At 39.6% G+C, this 18383-nt stretch overlaps 3 protein-coding genes across 11 annotated transcripts in view; 2 read left to right on the forward strand and 1 right to left on the reverse strand.

Annotated features, from left to right (window-relative positions):
- LOC117499387 (Kv channel-interacting protein 2) overlaps positions 1–2710 on the forward strand; it is a 93562-nt gene extending 90852 nt beyond the window's left edge. For all 5 annotated transcript variants that reach the window (XM_034151738.1, XM_034151736.1, XM_034151735.1 and 2 more), the window contains one exon: positions 247–2710. In XM_034151738.1, the coding sequence (XP_034007629.1) occupies positions 247–294 (48 nt within the window). In that variant the 3' untranslated portion in view covers positions 295–2710. The remainder of the gene's footprint in view (positions 1–246) is intronic.
- LOC117499385 (cytochrome c oxidase assembly protein COX15 homolog) lies at positions 2345–6285 on the reverse strand. The gene is made up of 9 exons (XM_034151730.1): positions 6063–6285; positions 5007–5194; positions 4794–4916; positions 4453–4639; positions 4067–4234; positions 3871–3952; positions 3475–3629; positions 3281–3394; positions 2345–3185 (listed from the first exon to the last, which is right to left on the reverse strand). The coding sequence occupies exons 1-9, from the start codon at positions 6135–6137 to the stop codon at positions 3054–3056; spliced, it is 1224 nt and encodes a 407-aa protein (XP_034007621.1). The 5' UTR covers positions 6138–6285; the 3' UTR covers positions 2345–3053.
- Positions 5217–12800, forward strand: cutc (cutC copper transporter homolog (E. coli)). Of its 5 annotated transcripts, XR_004557709.1 has the most exons (12): positions 6527–6703; positions 6805–6883; positions 6995–7054; positions 8164–8373; positions 8521–8556; positions 8732–8865; positions 9005–9032; positions 9664–9769; positions 9850–9922; positions 11081–11250; positions 11784–11931; positions 12037–12244. XR_004557709.1 is itself a non-coding variant. In XM_034151727.1 (11 exons), exons 2-11 carry the CDS (start codon positions 6814–6816, stop codon positions 12606–12608), a joined length of 1437 nt encoding a protein of 478 aa, XP_034007618.1. In that variant the 5' UTR covers positions 5217–5855; positions 6805–6813; the 3' UTR covers positions 12609–12800. The 5 variants fall into 5 exon arrangements, 4 of the variants coding, with proteins under 4 accessions (XP_034007618.1, XP_034007620.1, XP_034007617.1 ...); XM_034151727.1 differs by lacking the exons at positions 6527–6703; positions 11081–11250 and adding an exon at positions 5217–5855 and having other exon boundaries at positions 12037–12800; XM_034151726.1 differs by lacking the exon at positions 11081–11250 and having other exon boundaries at positions 6501–6703; positions 12037–12799.
- Positions 12801–18383: the final 5583 nt, after the last annotated feature.

The following is an 18383-nucleotide window of genomic DNA, read 5'->3' on the forward strand; positions in this document are numbered from 1 at the left end:
CTTTGAGCCAATTAGCTTAGTTTAGCATAACGAAATATTTAACTCTCTATAAAGAATGTGACATAACATGTTGATTAGTGGGCTTTAGAGGTGCTGGTTGGTGTTTATTTTTACTTTGGAAAGGGCCTGAGTAGGCGTTATTACTGGTTGACTGTACCTTACAATCTTCACTAACCTTATTGTGAATCATTTGGATTACACATAATGAGAAATAACACCTTTTCCAAACCCCTTGTCTCTTTCTAGGATGAGAGCATAATGCAGTCCATGCAGCTGTTTGACAACGTCATCTAGGAACCTGGATCAGAGTCCCTGGCACCAGGGAGGGGAGTATGTGTGTGTATGAGAGGATTTGGGATTAAAAAGAGACAAAGAGAATTTGTGAATGTGTGAGTATGTGTGGCCATTTTCTGACTTGCAAGCTTGTGCTTGTGTGTCTGTTGAGAGCTGTGAGTCCTGAGGACACCGAGAGACTGTCTCCCTCTACCCTGACCCCGGGACATTTGTCCCAGCAACAATGGAGTTTTCCTGACTTCCTTCATCATGCAGAACCTTAGTTTTACCCCGGAGGCACAGAGTAAGAAGGACAGCAGCGGGATCACAGGCACTGGCACACACCTGTTTTGTTTGAACTGTTATGTATTACTACTGATGGAGGATCTATCGCAGCATGTGCTGGCTGAACTCAGAGGGCGCAAGTTGCCTCCAAACCTTGATCTAAGATCACTATTCCTATTTCCCTGTGGTGGCTGAGATTTGGATTTGTGAATCCGATCCTGCCTCTGTGCATGCAGGTAAAATCTCCCTGGAGCCGCAAGACTCCACCGGCCATGAATATAGAAATGAATCTGCCGCCATCTTGTGGGCGAGAGAGAGAAAGACACTTCCTGAGGAAACAACTGACAAATTTGAGATCCAAGCATTTTGGTTTTACAGATGGAGGTTCAATCGTGTTGTTTTCCACGAGGAACTGATTACAATATCGCATGATGATGTCACTAATATTCAATTATCTATTTACAGAGATACTCCAAAGTCTGCTTGTCTGTCTGCTGTTCTTAGTCATTCACAGGTGCCTCACCCTTTGTGTACATGTGTGTGCATGTGTAACAGAAAGAGATGTCACCCATTTTTCTCACGTAAAGGGGCAACACCAACCTCCATTCATGGGATTCTAGTAGAATAGTTCCCAAGCCTTCCAAACTATTACAGTCCTAGCTGTAGGTGTCTATTGACTGTTGTACATTTTCTAGCATTCCCATTGGTGTGATATTAGGCAGTACAATGTGGGGGTTGCACTATACTCAACAAGCTGTTTTCATCATCCCAGCCTCCTTTGACAAAGGAAAGGCATACCACAGTCGTACAAGTCTTTCTATACATCAAAGGGGAATTATTAGATTGCAGATTGTACTTGTGAACCTCTTGTAATCAGAAATGTTGTGTGGCTGTAGCAGGTTCTACCACTTAAAAAATATTCAAAACCCCTCTTGCATTAAATTAGGCTCATTCAATTTGAAAGAGGCATAGTATGTGTGTGCGTGCTGTTAGTGAGAGACGTGATTTAAAAACATAGTTCCCCTACCCGTCATTCTCTATTCTCCCTCTCTCCGTTACACCAAAGAGACCAAATATAAATTACAGACGTTTATAAAGCCACTTTAAATAAAGACAAAAGGCCCACCAGTGGGTGAAGAGAGAGGGTGATGCTGTATTGTCAATATGACAAGGGGCAAGCAGAGATAAAGACATGTAATTAGGTAAAATGTCCATGTGGTTTTCCTACACATTACCCAAAATCAAGTGTGGTTGAGTTGTTAACCGACACTTTATCAGAAAGGCATGTGAATAATTTGCAACCACCAGAAATACTGTCTATCTATCAGGGTGTAAGAAAGAGGCCCTCAAACGTTGAATTAATTGGTTATTTCCTTAAAATGCAGAGAGACTGACATGGAGTAGCAATAATGTCCACCCCTTATCAGCACTTTTCCAAGTATTCAACCTCGCAATCTTCTCTGAGCACAGTGACAGGGAGCACTATGGCCCTGATGACAATATGCACTTCCTGCCCTGCAATTTTCTTTTTTTCTGTTCTTCATTTTTTTCCCGTCTGGGGTTAAAGTGGTTTGACTCTGATTGTTCCTTGCCAATCGTTTTTAGATTTTATTCCAGACCACAAGTAAAACCAGTCTATACCCGCATGTACTGTGTCTAGAACAATGAGAACCTACTAACCCGTTGTACTGACTGTCTAGTTAGCTAGCCTCAACCGGTTGCATAAAGTATCCAAAATGTGTATATTTTGTACAGAGACAATAAAAATCACAGTTACTATGCAAAATAGAGTTGAGTTTGAATTGTATTAAAATAGGACAGTGCATTTATCTTTATATTTTTTTGACATATGGTACAAAGCAACAAATCAAAATCTACATAGGTTATACCTCATAATTCAGCATCACAATGTCAGGAAGAAACAGTTCATAACTTAAATATACACATTTATACATATAATCCCAACAGCCACATCTGATTGAACTAATAGGCAATTTATGACCAGACACAAGGCAACAGGTGAGCAACTACTTAGTTACCATATTCAGTCAAAAAGCATTCTGTTAAAACTGTGAACATGAACAAAAAAACCTGCAAAACAAATACATATCCTTCATGGAAATGTTGTTGTCATTAAAGCTGACAAGAAACTGAAAATCTGTTTGCTTTTGCATCTCTTTGTTTCGATCCTCACAAAACTAATCACATCAAGTTTTCATCTTCGTGGTTCATTCGATTTCTCAACGATGGCCTTGATGTATTCTCGTAATATTTGATCAACAACATTTCAAGAACACCCTGCTTTTAAAACCCTGTTATGAAACATTGGTCACCACAGGAGAGATATGCATAATAGTCCAGTGTTGAATTAGACTTTTGTAATGCTTGCCATGTTTCATTTTTGTCTGTGAAGGCCTCAAGTTGACAAGGACACTGCTGGCTCTTAGTGAAGTGTGGCTATTAGGGATTAGATTTTTCCCTCATGGAGGAACCGTTTACTTGGGCATCTTGCGAAGCTCTGCCAGAACCCAAATAGCCAGTGAGAGAAGAGCCACAGAGCCAGACTGGTGAATTGCTGCCAGTGGAGTGGGGACATAGAGTAACAGGGTGCTGATACCGAGCGCGACCTGAGGAGCACAAACACACAGAGTTTAGTTAAACTGAGGAGTAATAGACATTTAAAAACAGAGGTTACATGTTTCTGAGCTAACTGGTAGCCTACCTGTCCATAGGCCATTGCTGTGAGAAGGTTGATGGCGATCTTAGCCCTCCTGGGCAGCAACATCCTCCTTGAGAACAGATAGAGGCCTGTGATCGCGGTCAAAGACGAGATAGCCTAGAAAACACAATATGCAATCAACAACCTGCATCCACATGCCTCATACTAATAAAAAATTCCATTTAGAAATAATATACCAAAATTCTGTGGTCGAACTGCACAGTTGTGGGATTTTCAAAAAAGTTTTTGAGGGTTGGAGAGAATGCCAGAACATCATCTGGGATCCATCGTTCTCCCATCTTAGGGAAGGAGTTATACACCAGCCCAGCATCCAAACCAGCAACAAAAGCCCCTGTAATCAAGCATTTGTGAAATGGTTCCGAAATTAATATTCATATACATCTATCCTAACAATCTGTTACATTAGATTACATTTTACAACTTATATTTTCTTGTATTAACTAACTCTCTAAACATGCTCTAAAGCAAATTGCACTGTACTACCAAAACTTATAAGAGAAACGTAAAGCATCATAAGTACATTCAAAAGAATATGTGTATGATGATGCATTCACAAAATACTAAAAAAGTACCTGAAAGAGCCGTAAGGAACACGAGTCCACCGGTACCCTTTGCAAACCTCCTAAGCTGAGTGAGGTTTTTGGTTTCTGCCACCTGTGAGAAAGATGCATTCATCAATAATAAACAAATAATTTGCTCACACAGACTGAAATAAAATATATTTGGTATTATCATAGGAGAATTGAATGCAGGAGACTGCTTCTGTACCTTGTGTATAGGCAGCAGCAGAGTGAGCCCTGTCCAGAGACTGGCGGAGTAAAGCAACAAGGCCGAACCAAGATGAGCACTCAGACGATACTGGCTGACCCGCGGGATGTCATGAGACTCAGGCTTCTCCTCCAGACCGCTTTTCACCATGTACCACCCCAGAAGTCCCTGAGAGGACACACACACACAAGGACAGTTACTTATGTGTTGTTGTTTTTTTTATATAATTTGACATCCATACAATTTGATTACAGACACTACAAAGCTTATCTTGAAAAATAAAAGTGTAAAAATGCTGTGCGAAAAAGTAACACTGAAAAGAGAGGTACACAAAGGATGAACTTTCTAAGATAGTCTCCCACCAACGCAGTTGTATTGAGTCTTACCTGGAAGAAGACAAATCCACAAAGTCCAAGCACTCTTCCCTTCATGGAGCGAGTGAAGTATCCTTTCTTCCAGAAGTAAACGGTGGGGAGGATGTACGCAAGTCCAACCAGCCTCCCCCACATACGATGGCCCCACTCCATGTAGAAGATAAACTTAAACTCTGGCAGAGTCATGTCATGGTTCATTCTGTGGAAATAAAATGACAAATTTAGCTGACACCTCAAGCACCAGCATTAATTAATTAAAAATGAGGCCGCTTACAAACGTGTGTTTTCATTTTAAGTGATGGGGTGCGTTTAAAAAGTGTGCCATATGGTAAACAGAAAAGTTGGAGCATTACATTTTGAATTCGGGAAACTGTTGGTACTTTGAGAACTCAGCCTCCCACTCTAATTGCCCCTGAGGTGGTTTCATCTCTCTCACCAGATGCCAGTCAACCATGGAAAGTCCTGATTCTGTTAGCCTGATGAAACAAATGCACATATACAGTAAGTACTATCTATCAACACCACTTTAATATGAGAACGACTGTAATAAACAAACGTCGCTTTACCTTGTGACACCACCCAATACAATAGCTCCAACCACCAGCCCGCTGCAGCCGATTAACCATTGACCTACAGTGCGATTTGTGGCCACGTTGGGGACAGTAGCTGCTACCCGGGCGGAGGAAGCCCCAGCCTCCACAGTGATGGTGCTCTGACCTCTCTTCACAAGCCATTGTCGAGGCTGTGGACTTCGCTGATATTGTACATTTAAAAGAGAAAAAAACTGTCACATTTACCTTGCTAAATTAACAACAACCCAATGAAAGCTCCTTCAACAAAGTTTTCTTCCAACCTTGGGCCAAGGCTTAGGTAATGTTTGTTTCATAACATGTGGTAATGTTGGTTTCATAACATGTGGTTATACAAAGCCAGTCCATTGAGACATTTAATTCACAATTTAGTTTAAAAAACGTATTTTGTATTAACTAAAACTCTTCCCAAACGGTGGAGATTGCATAATATTGATGTCCCTTATATTAAAAATAAAACAAGAATCACATGTGGGTAGTATTCAGGTGTTTATATTCATCTGAGCATTTCACACAAGATGACCCTGCTTTCTCCTATAACCTCTCCTATGATAGATTTACTCAGTAAATGTCCAGGAGACGACTTATTTGTAAAATATGTGCAGGTTTGGTTCAGTGTCTCTGGTCGATAGGGAAATGTAGTTATTGGACATTTAAATAATGAAGTTATATTCCTGACGTTATAACGAAATTAATAATATTGGTTTATCATAAACGCGAACGTAAGGTCGGTATCATGGGAAGTTGTTAACGTAACCGTAAAATTAGCTATTCATTTGACTGATAACGTTGCGGACGTGACTGCTGAAGAGTACAAACACCCAGGTAACGTAGGATGCACTAACTTGTTTTAATACACGTTAAAAACCACGGCAAAGTGAAACATAAAGGTGTTAGCTGATGGGCTAGCTTTTCGAAACTGTCTCCCGTATCGTATTATATGATATAAGTGTAAATTGCTTGCAGTGCAGTCTGACCTTTTAATGCTTCTCTAGCTAGTTAGCTGATATCAGGAGCTAGCTATATACTCACAGTGGTATGTTGAAATCCCTTGGTAACATTTCTGCAGCCGTAGAACAAGGTTGTCCGTAGTGAAGATAGTAGCATCGTTGAGCTTTATCTAATAACTGGTCCTGAAGTGATGTAGAAAAGATGAAACCTGGGTTAAAGCTGTAACCGGCTATTACACAACCTGTTTGGGTTCGTTTCGTTTCCACTGTATATATAAAGGGTTTCCTAACAGTCCAATTCAACTTTAACCTCATGACGTCACAGACATTTAGCGAGGACATTTTTTTCCCCTTTTGATAGACTTAAAACACAAAATGTAAAAGACTTATCAGAATAATGAATGTTGTATTATTTTATAAATTGTATTATCTCGAGACGGGACGAGGTCGTTGGTGCATGTTTTGTGTCTTAGCGTATCCCGCATGGGCGGCCACGCTCTTCCCTCTATCCCAGTATTGATGCATAACCAGTAAAGCACCGCCCATCCACCATACCGTGTGTTTGAAATTCAACTAACCAGGAAACGTTGATCCACTGGTAGGTGTAGGCATATATCTATGGGTGTAGGCGCTGAAATTAACCAGTTCCCCAATGTACTGACTTCATATCACTTCTAATCCACTAATATGCTCCCATGAATCAAGAGGAAGTTGATTTGAAAGGTAGTTGTTTTAGAAGTCAAAACGTTTGGGCGTTTCATTTAACACATTCACAATGCATCTCTTTCTGCTACTGTCTGTCTGTTTCATGTATCACTATCCAGGCTGTGAGAATGGCTGAGAGTTTTTTGATGGAGGCGTGTGTGGACTCCGTGGAGTCTGCTATCAATGCTGAACGAGGAGGTTGGTCATGTGCAGTCCACGCTGTTGCGCTTTTGGTATTAAACTCAACATAATAAAGCAGTTAAGCAGACGGTGTCTCGGGTATATCTGACCGTGTGTCTCTCCTGACAGGTGCAGGTCGACTTGAACTGTGTTCTAGTCTTCTTGAGGGAGGACTCACGCCCAGTCTAGGTGAGCTCAGTTCATTTGTGTCCATTCATTCATCCACAACCATAAACCCTTTTGTATCTTGAAGAGCATTCAATTGGAACAGCTTACACAAGAGGAACTGTACCAACTACCACTCCTTCTTCATATCATTAAGAACCTAGTTTATCAGAAATAAATTGTGTGAGGTGTTTCTGTTGTCTTATTTTGTTATTCAATTATTACACTTGGTATAAAAGCTGCACCTGCTTATCATAGTTGCTCACCACTGTGGTGAAGTTAGTTTTAGGTTGAATATTCCAAAGTCTTACTCAGTTTCTCAGACTGTTGGCAGCCAGAGGAAGGTTAGCTTACATCTCGGACCGTCCACACAGCAGCGTTAAAAAATCTTGAAACGCTTCTGCCCATTCACGGACCGTCTACACAGCAGCGTTAAAAAATCTTGAAACGCTTCTGCCCATTCACGGACCGTCTACACAGCAGCGTTAAAAAAATCTTGCCCATTCACTTTGAATGGGGTGACGTCACTTTGCCTCACTTTTCGCCGAACTGCATTGTGGGCAGGCGAGCGGAGATTTTCAGGATTTTCAGGATTCAAAGTTGAGCAACTTTTGAAGCTGAGGTGGAAGCGTCAGCCAATCAAATCCCGTGTATAGAAATCTGACAGTTCAAGCGCTAGCCAATCAAACCGCGTGTATGCTGGGAGAGACATACCGCAGGTCATTTCCTCATATTCCAAAAAATGGAGGAGAAATTAGCGGTAGGGAATCACCCGGTGCTTTATGACCAGTCCCTATTTACCTACCGGGATATAAACCGGAGGAGCCAGGCATGGAGGGAGGTGGCAGAGACAGTGGTATGTTTTCGCCTGTTTGGGGAGTTTATATCCAGTTTACTTCAAACTTTTTTGCTTCGTATGTCGGGGGCGGGAGATTCATGTGATTGGTTGTTGGTGCCTTGCTCGCAAAAAATCCCCAAGCTTCAGATACGCCCACCTCCAAGATTTTTTTAACGCTGCTGTGTGGACGGTCCCAGAAGCTCAAGGATTCATGCACTGTCGCTGTTAAATAAAGTCACACACAGAAACACAACCTAAAAACTTGCTTATGCCACCATTTTTGCTTTTGCCACAGGTCTGCTGCAGGTAGTGAAGCAGTATGTAAAGACCCCAGTCTACGTCATGATACGGCCTCGTGGGGGGGACTTCCTATACTCAGACCAGGAAGTGGAGGTGATGAGGAAGGACATAGAGCTGATGAAGAGCCACAGGGCTGACGGACTAGTGCTGGGAGCCCTGACAGAGGATGGACGGGTGGATGCAGAGCTCTGTATGGAGTTTCTGGGTATTGTCTGCATTTTTACTTGATCATGTCTCTATGGTTTATAGAAGCCATATATGCAATGTTTTCATACTGCATCTTTTGATTGTATTTAGTTTGAGGTTCGTATTGTTTAATGTACTTTTCTGTTTGTCATTTTTCGCTCACTAGTTGCTGCCCGACCTTTACCAGTCACCTTCCACCGAGGTAAGATTTTTCTTCTTCAACTTAAACATATAATTTTTTTTTTTTTAATTCCATGCAGCTGCCAGCAACTACACTACAGAAAAGCCTCAATGGAATAATAGCAAAGTAGAGTGATTACATTGCCGTGAAAGACTTCTGAACTCATGTTTTTAAACTGATATTGATCCTATTGCAGCGTTTGACATGGTTCACGACCCAGTGGTTGCTCTGGAGACTCTGATATCATTGGGGTTCGAGCGTCTGTTGACAAGTGGTTGTGAGAACTCTGCTTTGGAGGGACTCCCTCTCATCAAACGGCTCGTTGATCAGGTATGTATACATTTTATGTACACATACATGGTTGAATGCAAGCATAGGAGAATGGCAAGGCTACTTAAATGTGCAGCTTTTGTCTCTGCCTTCCTACAATTTTTATATCCTATACTCCACTGTTTCTTATCTTCAACAGGCTAAAGGGAGAATTGCCATCATGCCAGGTTAGTACTTGTTTCTTGTATAATCAATCAAATCAAAATTGTATTAGAGACTGAGGGCTCCAGGTTAAAGACATGTCATTACAAAACAACACAACTATAACAATGTCTCCAGACAATTTCTTCTCAGAGTAATTAAACTGGCAAATATAAATAAACTTAGATTTCTTAGAGCAGTTTGTAAAGTATTGACTTCTTTGTCCATGACACTTGTACTACACCATCTAGTTCTTATATATATATATATATATATATATATATATATATATACTCAGCTACTTGAAGTCTCTGGGAGATTGCTTTTCTGAAGTTGGACCACAAGTGTGCAGTATAGAGTTGGTCACAATATTCTCTGAACAGGAATGCCTGGAGATATAAAACACATGTACAATGTATACAGTAAAATACTTAGTTCTGTGCACTTTAAGTAAGGATGTTTTCAATCTTTCCAACATTTGCAATGCAAACAGTGGATGTTATTAACAGCATACCTTTAGGTGATAGAATTGTTGAACAGCCTTATCTCCTTTCCTTTTGTGAATGAGGATCCATTGTACCCTATTCTATAGAAGACATGAATGGTTAGGGTTAGGGTTTGTTACTATTTGATAATCTATGTTTTATTTTTATTCAGGAGGAGGTATCACTGAAAGGAACCTTCAGAGAATTTTAGAGGGCTCGGGTGCTCAAGAGTTTCACGGCTCTGCCCGCTCCAGTAAGGATTCTGCCATGAAATTCAGGTATGTCGGATTTTTTTTTAATAAATTCCAAGATTTCTTGCAATTATAGGCTTTGAAAAAACTGATATTCCCCTACGCAGGAACACCAGTGTGACGATGGGAGCAGCTTTTTCAGCACCTGAGTACGGCCTGAAGGTGACAGATGCGAACAAGGTCCGCACTCTAAATGCAATAGCCAAAAATACCTTATGAATTCAACAATGACTGAAAACAAAATGGATAGCAAAAGCTATCATGAGTAATTCTGCTGATATGTCAGAAATTAGTTTTACTTAAGTCCTGAACAGGTAGACATTTTGGAACTTTTTTTTTCTCCTTTTTGTAATCACTGATGAAACAGTCTTTGTAAAGTTAGAGCTCAGGGAGAACCCTTCAACCTTCTGTGATATGCGATATCTCACAATGGGGAATGATTAATAATGTATCTTTTATTATTAGGAGATGATATGTAATATTATACATGCCAAATCAAAAATTAAAACATTGGTCAGTGCTGTTTTCCCACTGCCATGTAGTTGTTGTATATGTATTTACAGCAAACTGTAATTCACAGTGGAAGATAACGCACATTTGTGACCACCTGTACAATATTTCTTTCAAGACTGAAAAAGTGTGACTTGATTCAGTTTGCTCAATATTAAACTAAAGTTTAAACAATGGAACAATTCTGTGCAATTTCTTTTATTGGTGATATTTTCTAATGTCTCCTACAATTTAGATATTTTTAAATGTAATTTAAAACATGAGCCATATGCAAAATCATGCATCATTTAGAGTAGATTTTATTGTGAGTGGTTGGAAAGTCTTTAAGTACACTTATATCTAACCAGTCTGCACTAAGGTGACACATTTGAGAGTCAGTGAACCTGTGATGTCATTCAACAATGGGGCAGATCAATAGACACACACTAACATGACAGAGACATAGTGTGTCATGTCAATATAAACAGGTTTAAACCTCAACAACTATTTTTTACACTGATGTTACATCACAAAGGCCAATTTGTCTAGTTAATCTTTAGTAAAAACAAATTCTCAGACTCATATGGCATCTTAATATCTTCACTGCCCAGTCAAAAATTAACTATACAGCATAACCCAAGACACACGCCTTTGACCCCATACAGGTAAATAACATGAGTTTGAAGCATAGAGTCTATGGTTTGAAGCAGCAAAGTGTACTGAGTCATCTGAATGAGTAAGACAAACTGTACTATTGGAAAAAGGACACGTTAATGACCTATTTCCTTTATTAGCCCTGGCAATGGCTATGTGCTGCCACTTATGTTTCAGTAATTGTTCATTTTATAGATGAGAGCAACCCATCCGGGTACTTTCCCTCAACGTCATGGCTGCGCCCGTTCAGTGTGCAATTCGGGCGTGTCTCAATGTGGGCGGAGCTCAAAGTTTGAGGCACGCCCCGTGCAATCTATGGTAGCTATTGGGATTCACACGACACCTGGCGTCAAATTGCAACTGAAGTAAGTAGCCCTGACATAATGCATAGTCTACTAAGTAGTTGTTATGTTATACCAGAGCAATAATAGAAATGACCAACTAATGCAAATTATTGCGGAATAATTAATCCTCCCGAATGTTTGCAAAGCATCCTTTAGCAAGTGTTTTACAGTAAGTAAGGGATAATGTGCAGCGAGGCGGTCAATAAAAGATTCAGAATAATGAATTCCTCACTGCACATTATCCTGCTTATTACATGGCCACATACTTCTAAAACAAACGCTTGGTTACAAACAACCAATCAGAATCAAGTATTCAACTAAGCCTTGTAATAAATAATATCTGCTTGACTCCTCTTATGTGTTGCTTCAAAATAGAAAATGGTTGTATTAGCAAAGTTCAGAAAAGTCTGTAAATCATTTGTGCCTAGCACTACTAATAACTACTATACATAACCTATGTTTCACTTACATTTTATTTACAAATTAAATGCATGCAGCTTATTTTATTTCTGTCTAACATGCCCATTTTGTCTGTCTTTCTTTTCTTTGACCAGAGACACATCACACACATATGCGATGGCGAGAGCCCTAAAATCCTAACTTGTAATTCTGGCAGTTATCACTGCCTTTTCTGCATATACAAGGGTGAGAAGTATCAGGTCGAAAACCACATCAAAGGCCATTCTACTGTGAAGCACGGAGGTATAACACATTGCTCTTATTAGAATTGTCTGTTTTTGACATCGTTCACAATGAGATCTTAATATCTTCAAGTTTACTGACTTTACTATTGTTTCTTGTTTTCAGAGTTCACAATTGTCAAGTGTGGCTTAAGCTGCAGAACAGCAACTCACTATCATTGTTTTCACTGCTCGGTCACAATAATTAACAGAGCCCAGTTTCTACTGCATCTCAATTCACATGAGCAAAAAGCTGTTACTAAAGGGCACCCTCCTCCACCTGCCCAGCTCCTTCCAACCTCTCGCCTGCTCGCTCCTCCCCCTGCCCAGCTCCCTCCAACATCTGGCCTGCTCGCTCCTCCACCTGCCCAGCTTCCCCCAACATCTCGCCTGCACCCTCCTCCACCTGCCCAGCTCCTTCCAACATCTTATCTGCTCATTCCTGCATCAGCCCAGCTCCTTCCAACATCTCGCCTGCTCCTCGCTCCCTGTCACCCTGCTCCGGAAAAGCAACCCCAGGAACCTCAGGAGAAACATGAGGCCACTCAAGACCTCAAAGAACAAAGCAAGCCTAAAAAGAAACTTGTAACTTGTCCACACTGCTCACTGAAGTTAAATAAGAACAATTATAAAACACATGTACGTCGAAAGCACAAAACAGTCTCTAAGGAAAATGTAAGAAAGGAAAAGAGCAAATAAAAACATTGTTGACGATTTGACGGTGGGACATCTTTTCTATCACTGGAATCTGCTAAATTGCTGGAACTGGGTTTGAAGCATGTTGCATTAAGGGTTGCTTTGTTGCTGAATTAAAGTCGACTGCACACAAATACCACTACCTGTTCATTTGTAGGATCTGACTTGTTTTTGTTATTATAATTACTATTATGTTGTTCATTTCATTTGCAATACATATTTTTTATGTAAAAAACAAATGAAGTCACGTTTTTGAAGTCACAACTGAATAATTGTATTAATAGGCATTTTGCCTGCTTACATATTGCAATATTTTCCCTCTCACATTAAATTGTCAGAGGGAAAACCGGTTGTCAGTGTTTAATACTATTGCAAGTTCAACAGTAACTAATGTGAGTTTTAACATTACAAATGTTTACTTTGACGATTTATGTTTACCTTATTAGCATCATTTTAGCTGTGATTAAGTGTTTCCCATAGACCAGGGGTGTCCAAACTACGATAAATCATGTTTCAGAGACAAATTCAGCTTAGGTTTTACAAGTACACAACTTTTTTTTACAAGTGCACAAATTTGTTTTACAACTACAACACTTTGTTTTACAACTACAAAACTTTTTTTTACAAGTGCACAAATTTGTTTTACAACTACAACACTTTGTTTTACAACTACAAAACTTTTTTTTACAAGTACAAAACTTTTTCTTCTCACGGCGGAATATTACTGCCAAAAGTCACGTGACTGAGTCACGTGACTTTTGGCAGTAATATTCCGCCGTGGTTGTGCTCATACACACTCACACATGCTCACTCACACATGCTCCACGGCAGCAGGGGGCACTACTGAGTCCATTGGGAAGGCGGGAGGTTGAGCAGAGCATGGAACAGCTCTTGCCAGCCTGATCATGACAGCGGTGTTTCTAGCGATCCAGCATCTGAATTTAGCGATCACAACGAAAACAGCCAAGACACATATTGAGCCCAGAAAATGAATGTTCTTAGGGCTGTAAATATAATAAGCCTTTGTCTAAAATAGACAACATTGTAACTAAGGAGATTTAAACTATACAGCGATTCTGCACTCGGTCAATCAGCTGCTCTTCATTTTCTTTCCTGCTATATTCAATGAGTGATACAAATATTTTTTACCATACGTTCTGAATAAAACTGATACTGTTGGACTCGGTACTAGTTGACTGCTACCAGAAATAAAAGGAAGTACTTTACTCAGGGTTGCCAACTCTCACGCATCTGGCGTGTGACACACGCTTTCACTCTCAATCTCACGCTCTCACGCTGCCCAAACTATTCTCACGCCAAAAACAAGAATACGAAGACTAGAAACGGTTTTGAAAACTTTTGTCACGTAGTGATCATCTTCTCAATAGAACATCTTTGATAATGTCTTCTGGCCAATCAGAATCACGATAACGGCGTGGTGTTGTTGCAGGAAGTCCCGACGGAGAATACTTTTGCGGTAGTACATCTCTATACATCGATACAACATTACGTGTTGATTGAAATCAACACGTAATGAAATAAGACCCCACGGTTTGATGATTGATAGGTGTGTGGGCTGTCTTTCATTTTGACACACAGAACAATGGGGGCTATCCACCCTTATCCACAATGTAAAGTAATTCACACAGCCTCTTCCCTCTTCCCTCTTCTCTCTGTGAGGAGCAGCAGGTTCAGCTTTCAGAACAAAGTCACACAAAGGTCGCCCTTTTTATTTACTACAAGACAAATGTGCCTTTTTATTTCATACTGTTCAATTTGGATTGAGAGAGACAGGGAAATAATCTAAACCTCACGCGTGGCGTTTCACTATCGGGGGGAGCGTGTATGTAATTACATTGCAAATACTGACTTGAGCCCCATCACTGTATGGGTTAGCCCTACCATAGATTACGCAACAAAAATACTCTGGAGCCGCAACTGCCGACCCGTATTGCGCATGCGCAGATCTAAAATCCAGTAGAAATGATAAAAAAGTAAAAGTCTGCTGCTTATTGTTCTACTAGGCCAAAATAGAGTCAAAGAGTATATGAGAGTGAGAGTGTGTTAATTAATATATTTGGCAGTTTGGAGTAAGTCTGTAGATTTGTTTGTGTGTGTGTTTCATAGGCCTCTCACGATAATTAATTTTGTTGGATACATTTTCCCGGAAATTATTGCGATAAACGATAATATTGTCGGCACCGTTGTATGACCATTTTAGACCACTGACATAATGATAATATATAATAATAATTCAAGTACATCCTTTCAAACTGCTAGTCACATCCTCATGTAAATGACAATTTATCGAGGTCAGAAAAGTTATCGAGTTCATTTTTATTTATCATACGATAAGTCAATTAATTGCTTATCGCGACAGGCACACAATAAAACAGTGGAAACAAACATGTTTGACTTTCATTAGTGAATGAAACTGTGTGCCCTTTATAGTCTGTGTCCATTATTGTGTATTTGTATATATTGTATATATATCCTATATGCTAAGGTCCCGCTGCTGACACGATAGCAGTCATTTTGTGTGCATATGTGTAATTAAACCGAATTAAACCCATGATATCAAAATCTCACTCCAGCCAGGTACCCAAAGTTGGCAACCCTGCTTTACTGTGTACTTTGTGAGTAATCCTCTGTCAGAGTCCCCTCCATAGTACATAATGCATGTTTTTTGCTATCTTTGATGAATGATAAAAGGGTCATTCCAGAATTGGAGGACAATTTAGACACCAACATTTTTGAAAAATGAACCTTTCATTTGATTATTTTTTGTAATGTATTTAGGAAAAACAGATAATAAACCATAAAAAAAAGTGATTTGCCCAGCTAAGGCATCAAATGTATATTTTCCAATGAAGAATTAACCCTGTTACTCTAATTATAGTAACAGGGTTGCAAGTAACAGGGTTGAAAATCAATGCTAATTTGAGCTTTTACCTCAAGAATTAATGCTAGCTGCACAATGTAATGCTATTGTCAAGGAATGGACACACTTTATATTATATTTATATTTATATATATTTAACAAAAGAAAGATACATTTGAAATTAATTTGTTTTTGTCTCATAATTTGAGTAACAGGGTTGCGTTTGTATGAGTGCCACACTCCTTCAAGAGTGACAAGATTGGAAATATATTACAAATAAAAGAGAGGACTTAGTTTTGGTCTACCCATGGTAGTAGCACATGGCTTGCTGATGTCCTTTCCACTGTGTCATGCGACAAACAGTTTTTTCACTTCCTCTGCCAAGCTAAAAAGGTTTCGGTAACAGGGTTGCGCGCATGTTGAGGGACACACCTTCTGTGCAAAATTACTGTTATTTAAAATGTGTTTATGATTTAACAAATTGATTTTACCATTACAAGACACATATATCAATAGAATAATACCAAAAAAGTAAATAAAAACCCTATTTTAAATGTTATAGTTGACATGCAAGTTGGTCACCAAGAAGCTGGGACAAGAGAAAAGGGCAATTTTAGGGGGTGTTCGAGAGCTATTTGATATTTTAAATAATATTTTGAAACCACTTTTTCTACAACTTTATATGCATCTTGTCTCAAGACAAGTATATTTAACACAACAAGTGCATGTCTTAGCTTTTTGGACATGGATTATTAGATTTTTTATATGGGGGACATGAAATGTCCTCCAATTCTGGAATGACCCAAAAATAAAATGTTACCATTAGTTCTTAATGAAATTGATACGGTTTGACTTTGTATTAGTAAGCCTACTACTAACAATACATTGAAGTACTTTTACTGTGTATTTTTTTGAGAAATACTCTGTCAAAGTCCCCTCCTGAGAACAAAATCAAGCCACTTCTTCTAAGTTTGATGAGGGAAAAAAATATTTTTTGGGTGATTTAATGGGTGATGTAACATTAATGACAGACATAATATGAGGTCCTTGGCACTCTAGAGGGGTCATTTTGTGATCATGGGGCATCACCCTTACAGCATCAGGACAATATCATATGGAGTCAGATACTGGAAGTGGGCTGGAGGCGTTAACTGGGACTGATGGAAGGATGAGGCTGATGAGACTGAAGAATCTGCGAGGAACGAACTAGCGGCAGAGGAATAATTATATATTAAAAGACAGCAGCATCATAAGAGGGCAACCATGTGACAGAGTGTGTTACTTTGCTGAAGGATATTTGTGACCAGCTATCCATTCCAGGCCAGACTCTAAAGACTTTCCAAGGTGTGAAAATGCTGCTGCCGGAGTACTGACTGGAAGTATTGCTGATATCATGTCTACCATCCTCTTAAAATACTCTGTCCAACAATATCAGTCTCAGGAAGAAATGTTTTTTAACGCTTATTAAAAGAAAAACATGCATTCTTGTACTCAGGAGGGGACATTGACAGAGGATTACTGGAAAAGTACACAATAAGTACTTCATAGTACTTGTGGGGGTAGTTTCAGTAGTACTGAGTCCAACAGGATCAATCTCACGAAGAACTAATGGCAACAAAAAAGAATTCCCTCATCAAACTTAGCAGAAGTGGCTTGATTTTGTTCACAGGAGGGGACTTTGACAGAGTATTTCTCAAAAAATACACAGTAAAAGTACTTCAATGTATTGTTAGTAGTAGGCTTACTAATACAAAGTCAAACCGTATCAATTTCATTAAGAACTAATGGTAACATTTTATTTTTATCATTCATCAAAGATAGCAAAAAACATGCATTATGTACTATGGAGGGGACTCTGACAGAGGATTACTCACAAAGTACACAGTAAAGTACTTCATTTTATTTCTGGTTGCAGTCAACTAGTACCAAGTCCAACAGTGTCAGTTTTATTAAGAACTTGTGGTAAAAAATATTTGTATCACTCATTGAATATAGCAGGAATAAAAATGAAAAGCAGCTGATTGACCGAGTGCAGAATCGCTGTATACAGGGGCGGACTGGGACAACAAATCAGCCCGGGACTCTCGACCGGCCCACTTCGGTACCGCCGGCCCACCTCGGTACCGCAAGTAAGCGGCCCACCTCGGTGGTGCCGCAAGTAAATACCGCGAGGAAATTGTCGACGGGGGGGGAAGGGGGGGTGAGCAGTGACTTATCCGACCGGCCCACTTCAGTACCGGCCCATCGGGATTCGTCCCGAACGTCCCCTGGCTGTATATATAGTTTAAATCTCTTTAGTTACAATGTTGTCCATTTTAGACAAAGGCTTATTATATTTACAGCCCCTAATAACATTTATTTTCTGGGCTCAATATGTGTCTTGGCTGTTTTCGTTGTGATCGCTAAATTCACCTTGTTTATAATATTATCACTATAACACCTGTCATCAGACTGGCAAGAGCTGTTCCATGCTCTGCTCAACCTCCCGTCTTCCCAATGGACTCAGTAGCGCCCCCTGCTGCCGTGTAGCATGTGTGAGTGAGCATGTGTGACTGTGTATGAGCCAGCCACGGCGGAATATTACTGCCAAAAGTCTCAGTCACGTGACTTTTGGCAGTAATATTCCAGTCACGTGACTTTTGGCAGTAATATTCTGCCGTGAGAAGAAAAAGTTTTGTACTTGTAAAAAAAAGTTTTGTAGTTGTAAAACAAAGTGTTGTAGTTGTAAAACAAATTTGTGTACTTGTAAAAAAAAGTTGTGTACTTGTAAAACCTAAGCTGAATTTGTCTCTGAAACATGATTTATTAGAATAATGTTATGTGTTTGTTTGATAGATACGTTTTTTCTTTGCAAAACTAAATTCATTAGTTTGTAGATGGTGTTTTGTATTTGCAAA

This window comes from Trematomus bernacchii, unplaced genomic scaffold, assembly GCF_902827165.1.
Source record: "Trematomus bernacchii unplaced genomic scaffold, fTreBer1.1, whole genome shotgun sequence".
NCBI classification, from domain to species: domain Eukaryota; kingdom Metazoa; phylum Chordata; class Actinopteri; order Perciformes; family Nototheniidae; genus Trematomus; species Trematomus bernacchii.

Excerpts from the sequence above, each read along its gene's own strand:
- LOC117499385 (XM_034151730.1), bottom strand. The coding sequence starts at position 6,137 with ATGCTACTATCTTCACTACGGACAACCTTGTTCTACGGCTGCAGAAAT. Across the intron at positions 4,640-4,793 it reads CAGTTTCCCGAATTCAAAAT|AATGAACCATGACATGACTC; the intron begins GTAATGCTCCAA and ends TTATTTCCACAG. Across the intron at positions 4,235-4,452 it reads GTGGATTTGTCTTCTTCCAG|GGACTTCTGGGGTGGTACAT; the intron begins GTAAGACTCAAT and ends GTGTCCTCTCAG.
- cutc (XM_034151727.1), top strand. The coding sequence starts at position 6,814 with ATGGCTGAGAGTTTTTTGATGGAGGCGTGTGTGGACTCCGTGGAGTCT. Across the intron at positions 8,557-8,731 it reads ACCAGTCACCTTCCACCGAG|CGTTTGACATGGTTCACGAC; the intron begins GTAAGATTTTTC and ends ATCCTATTGCAG. Across the intron at positions 9,033-9,663 it reads GAGAATTGCCATCATGCCAG|GAGGAGGTATCACTGAAAGG; the intron begins GTTAGTACTTGT and ends ATTTTTATTCAG.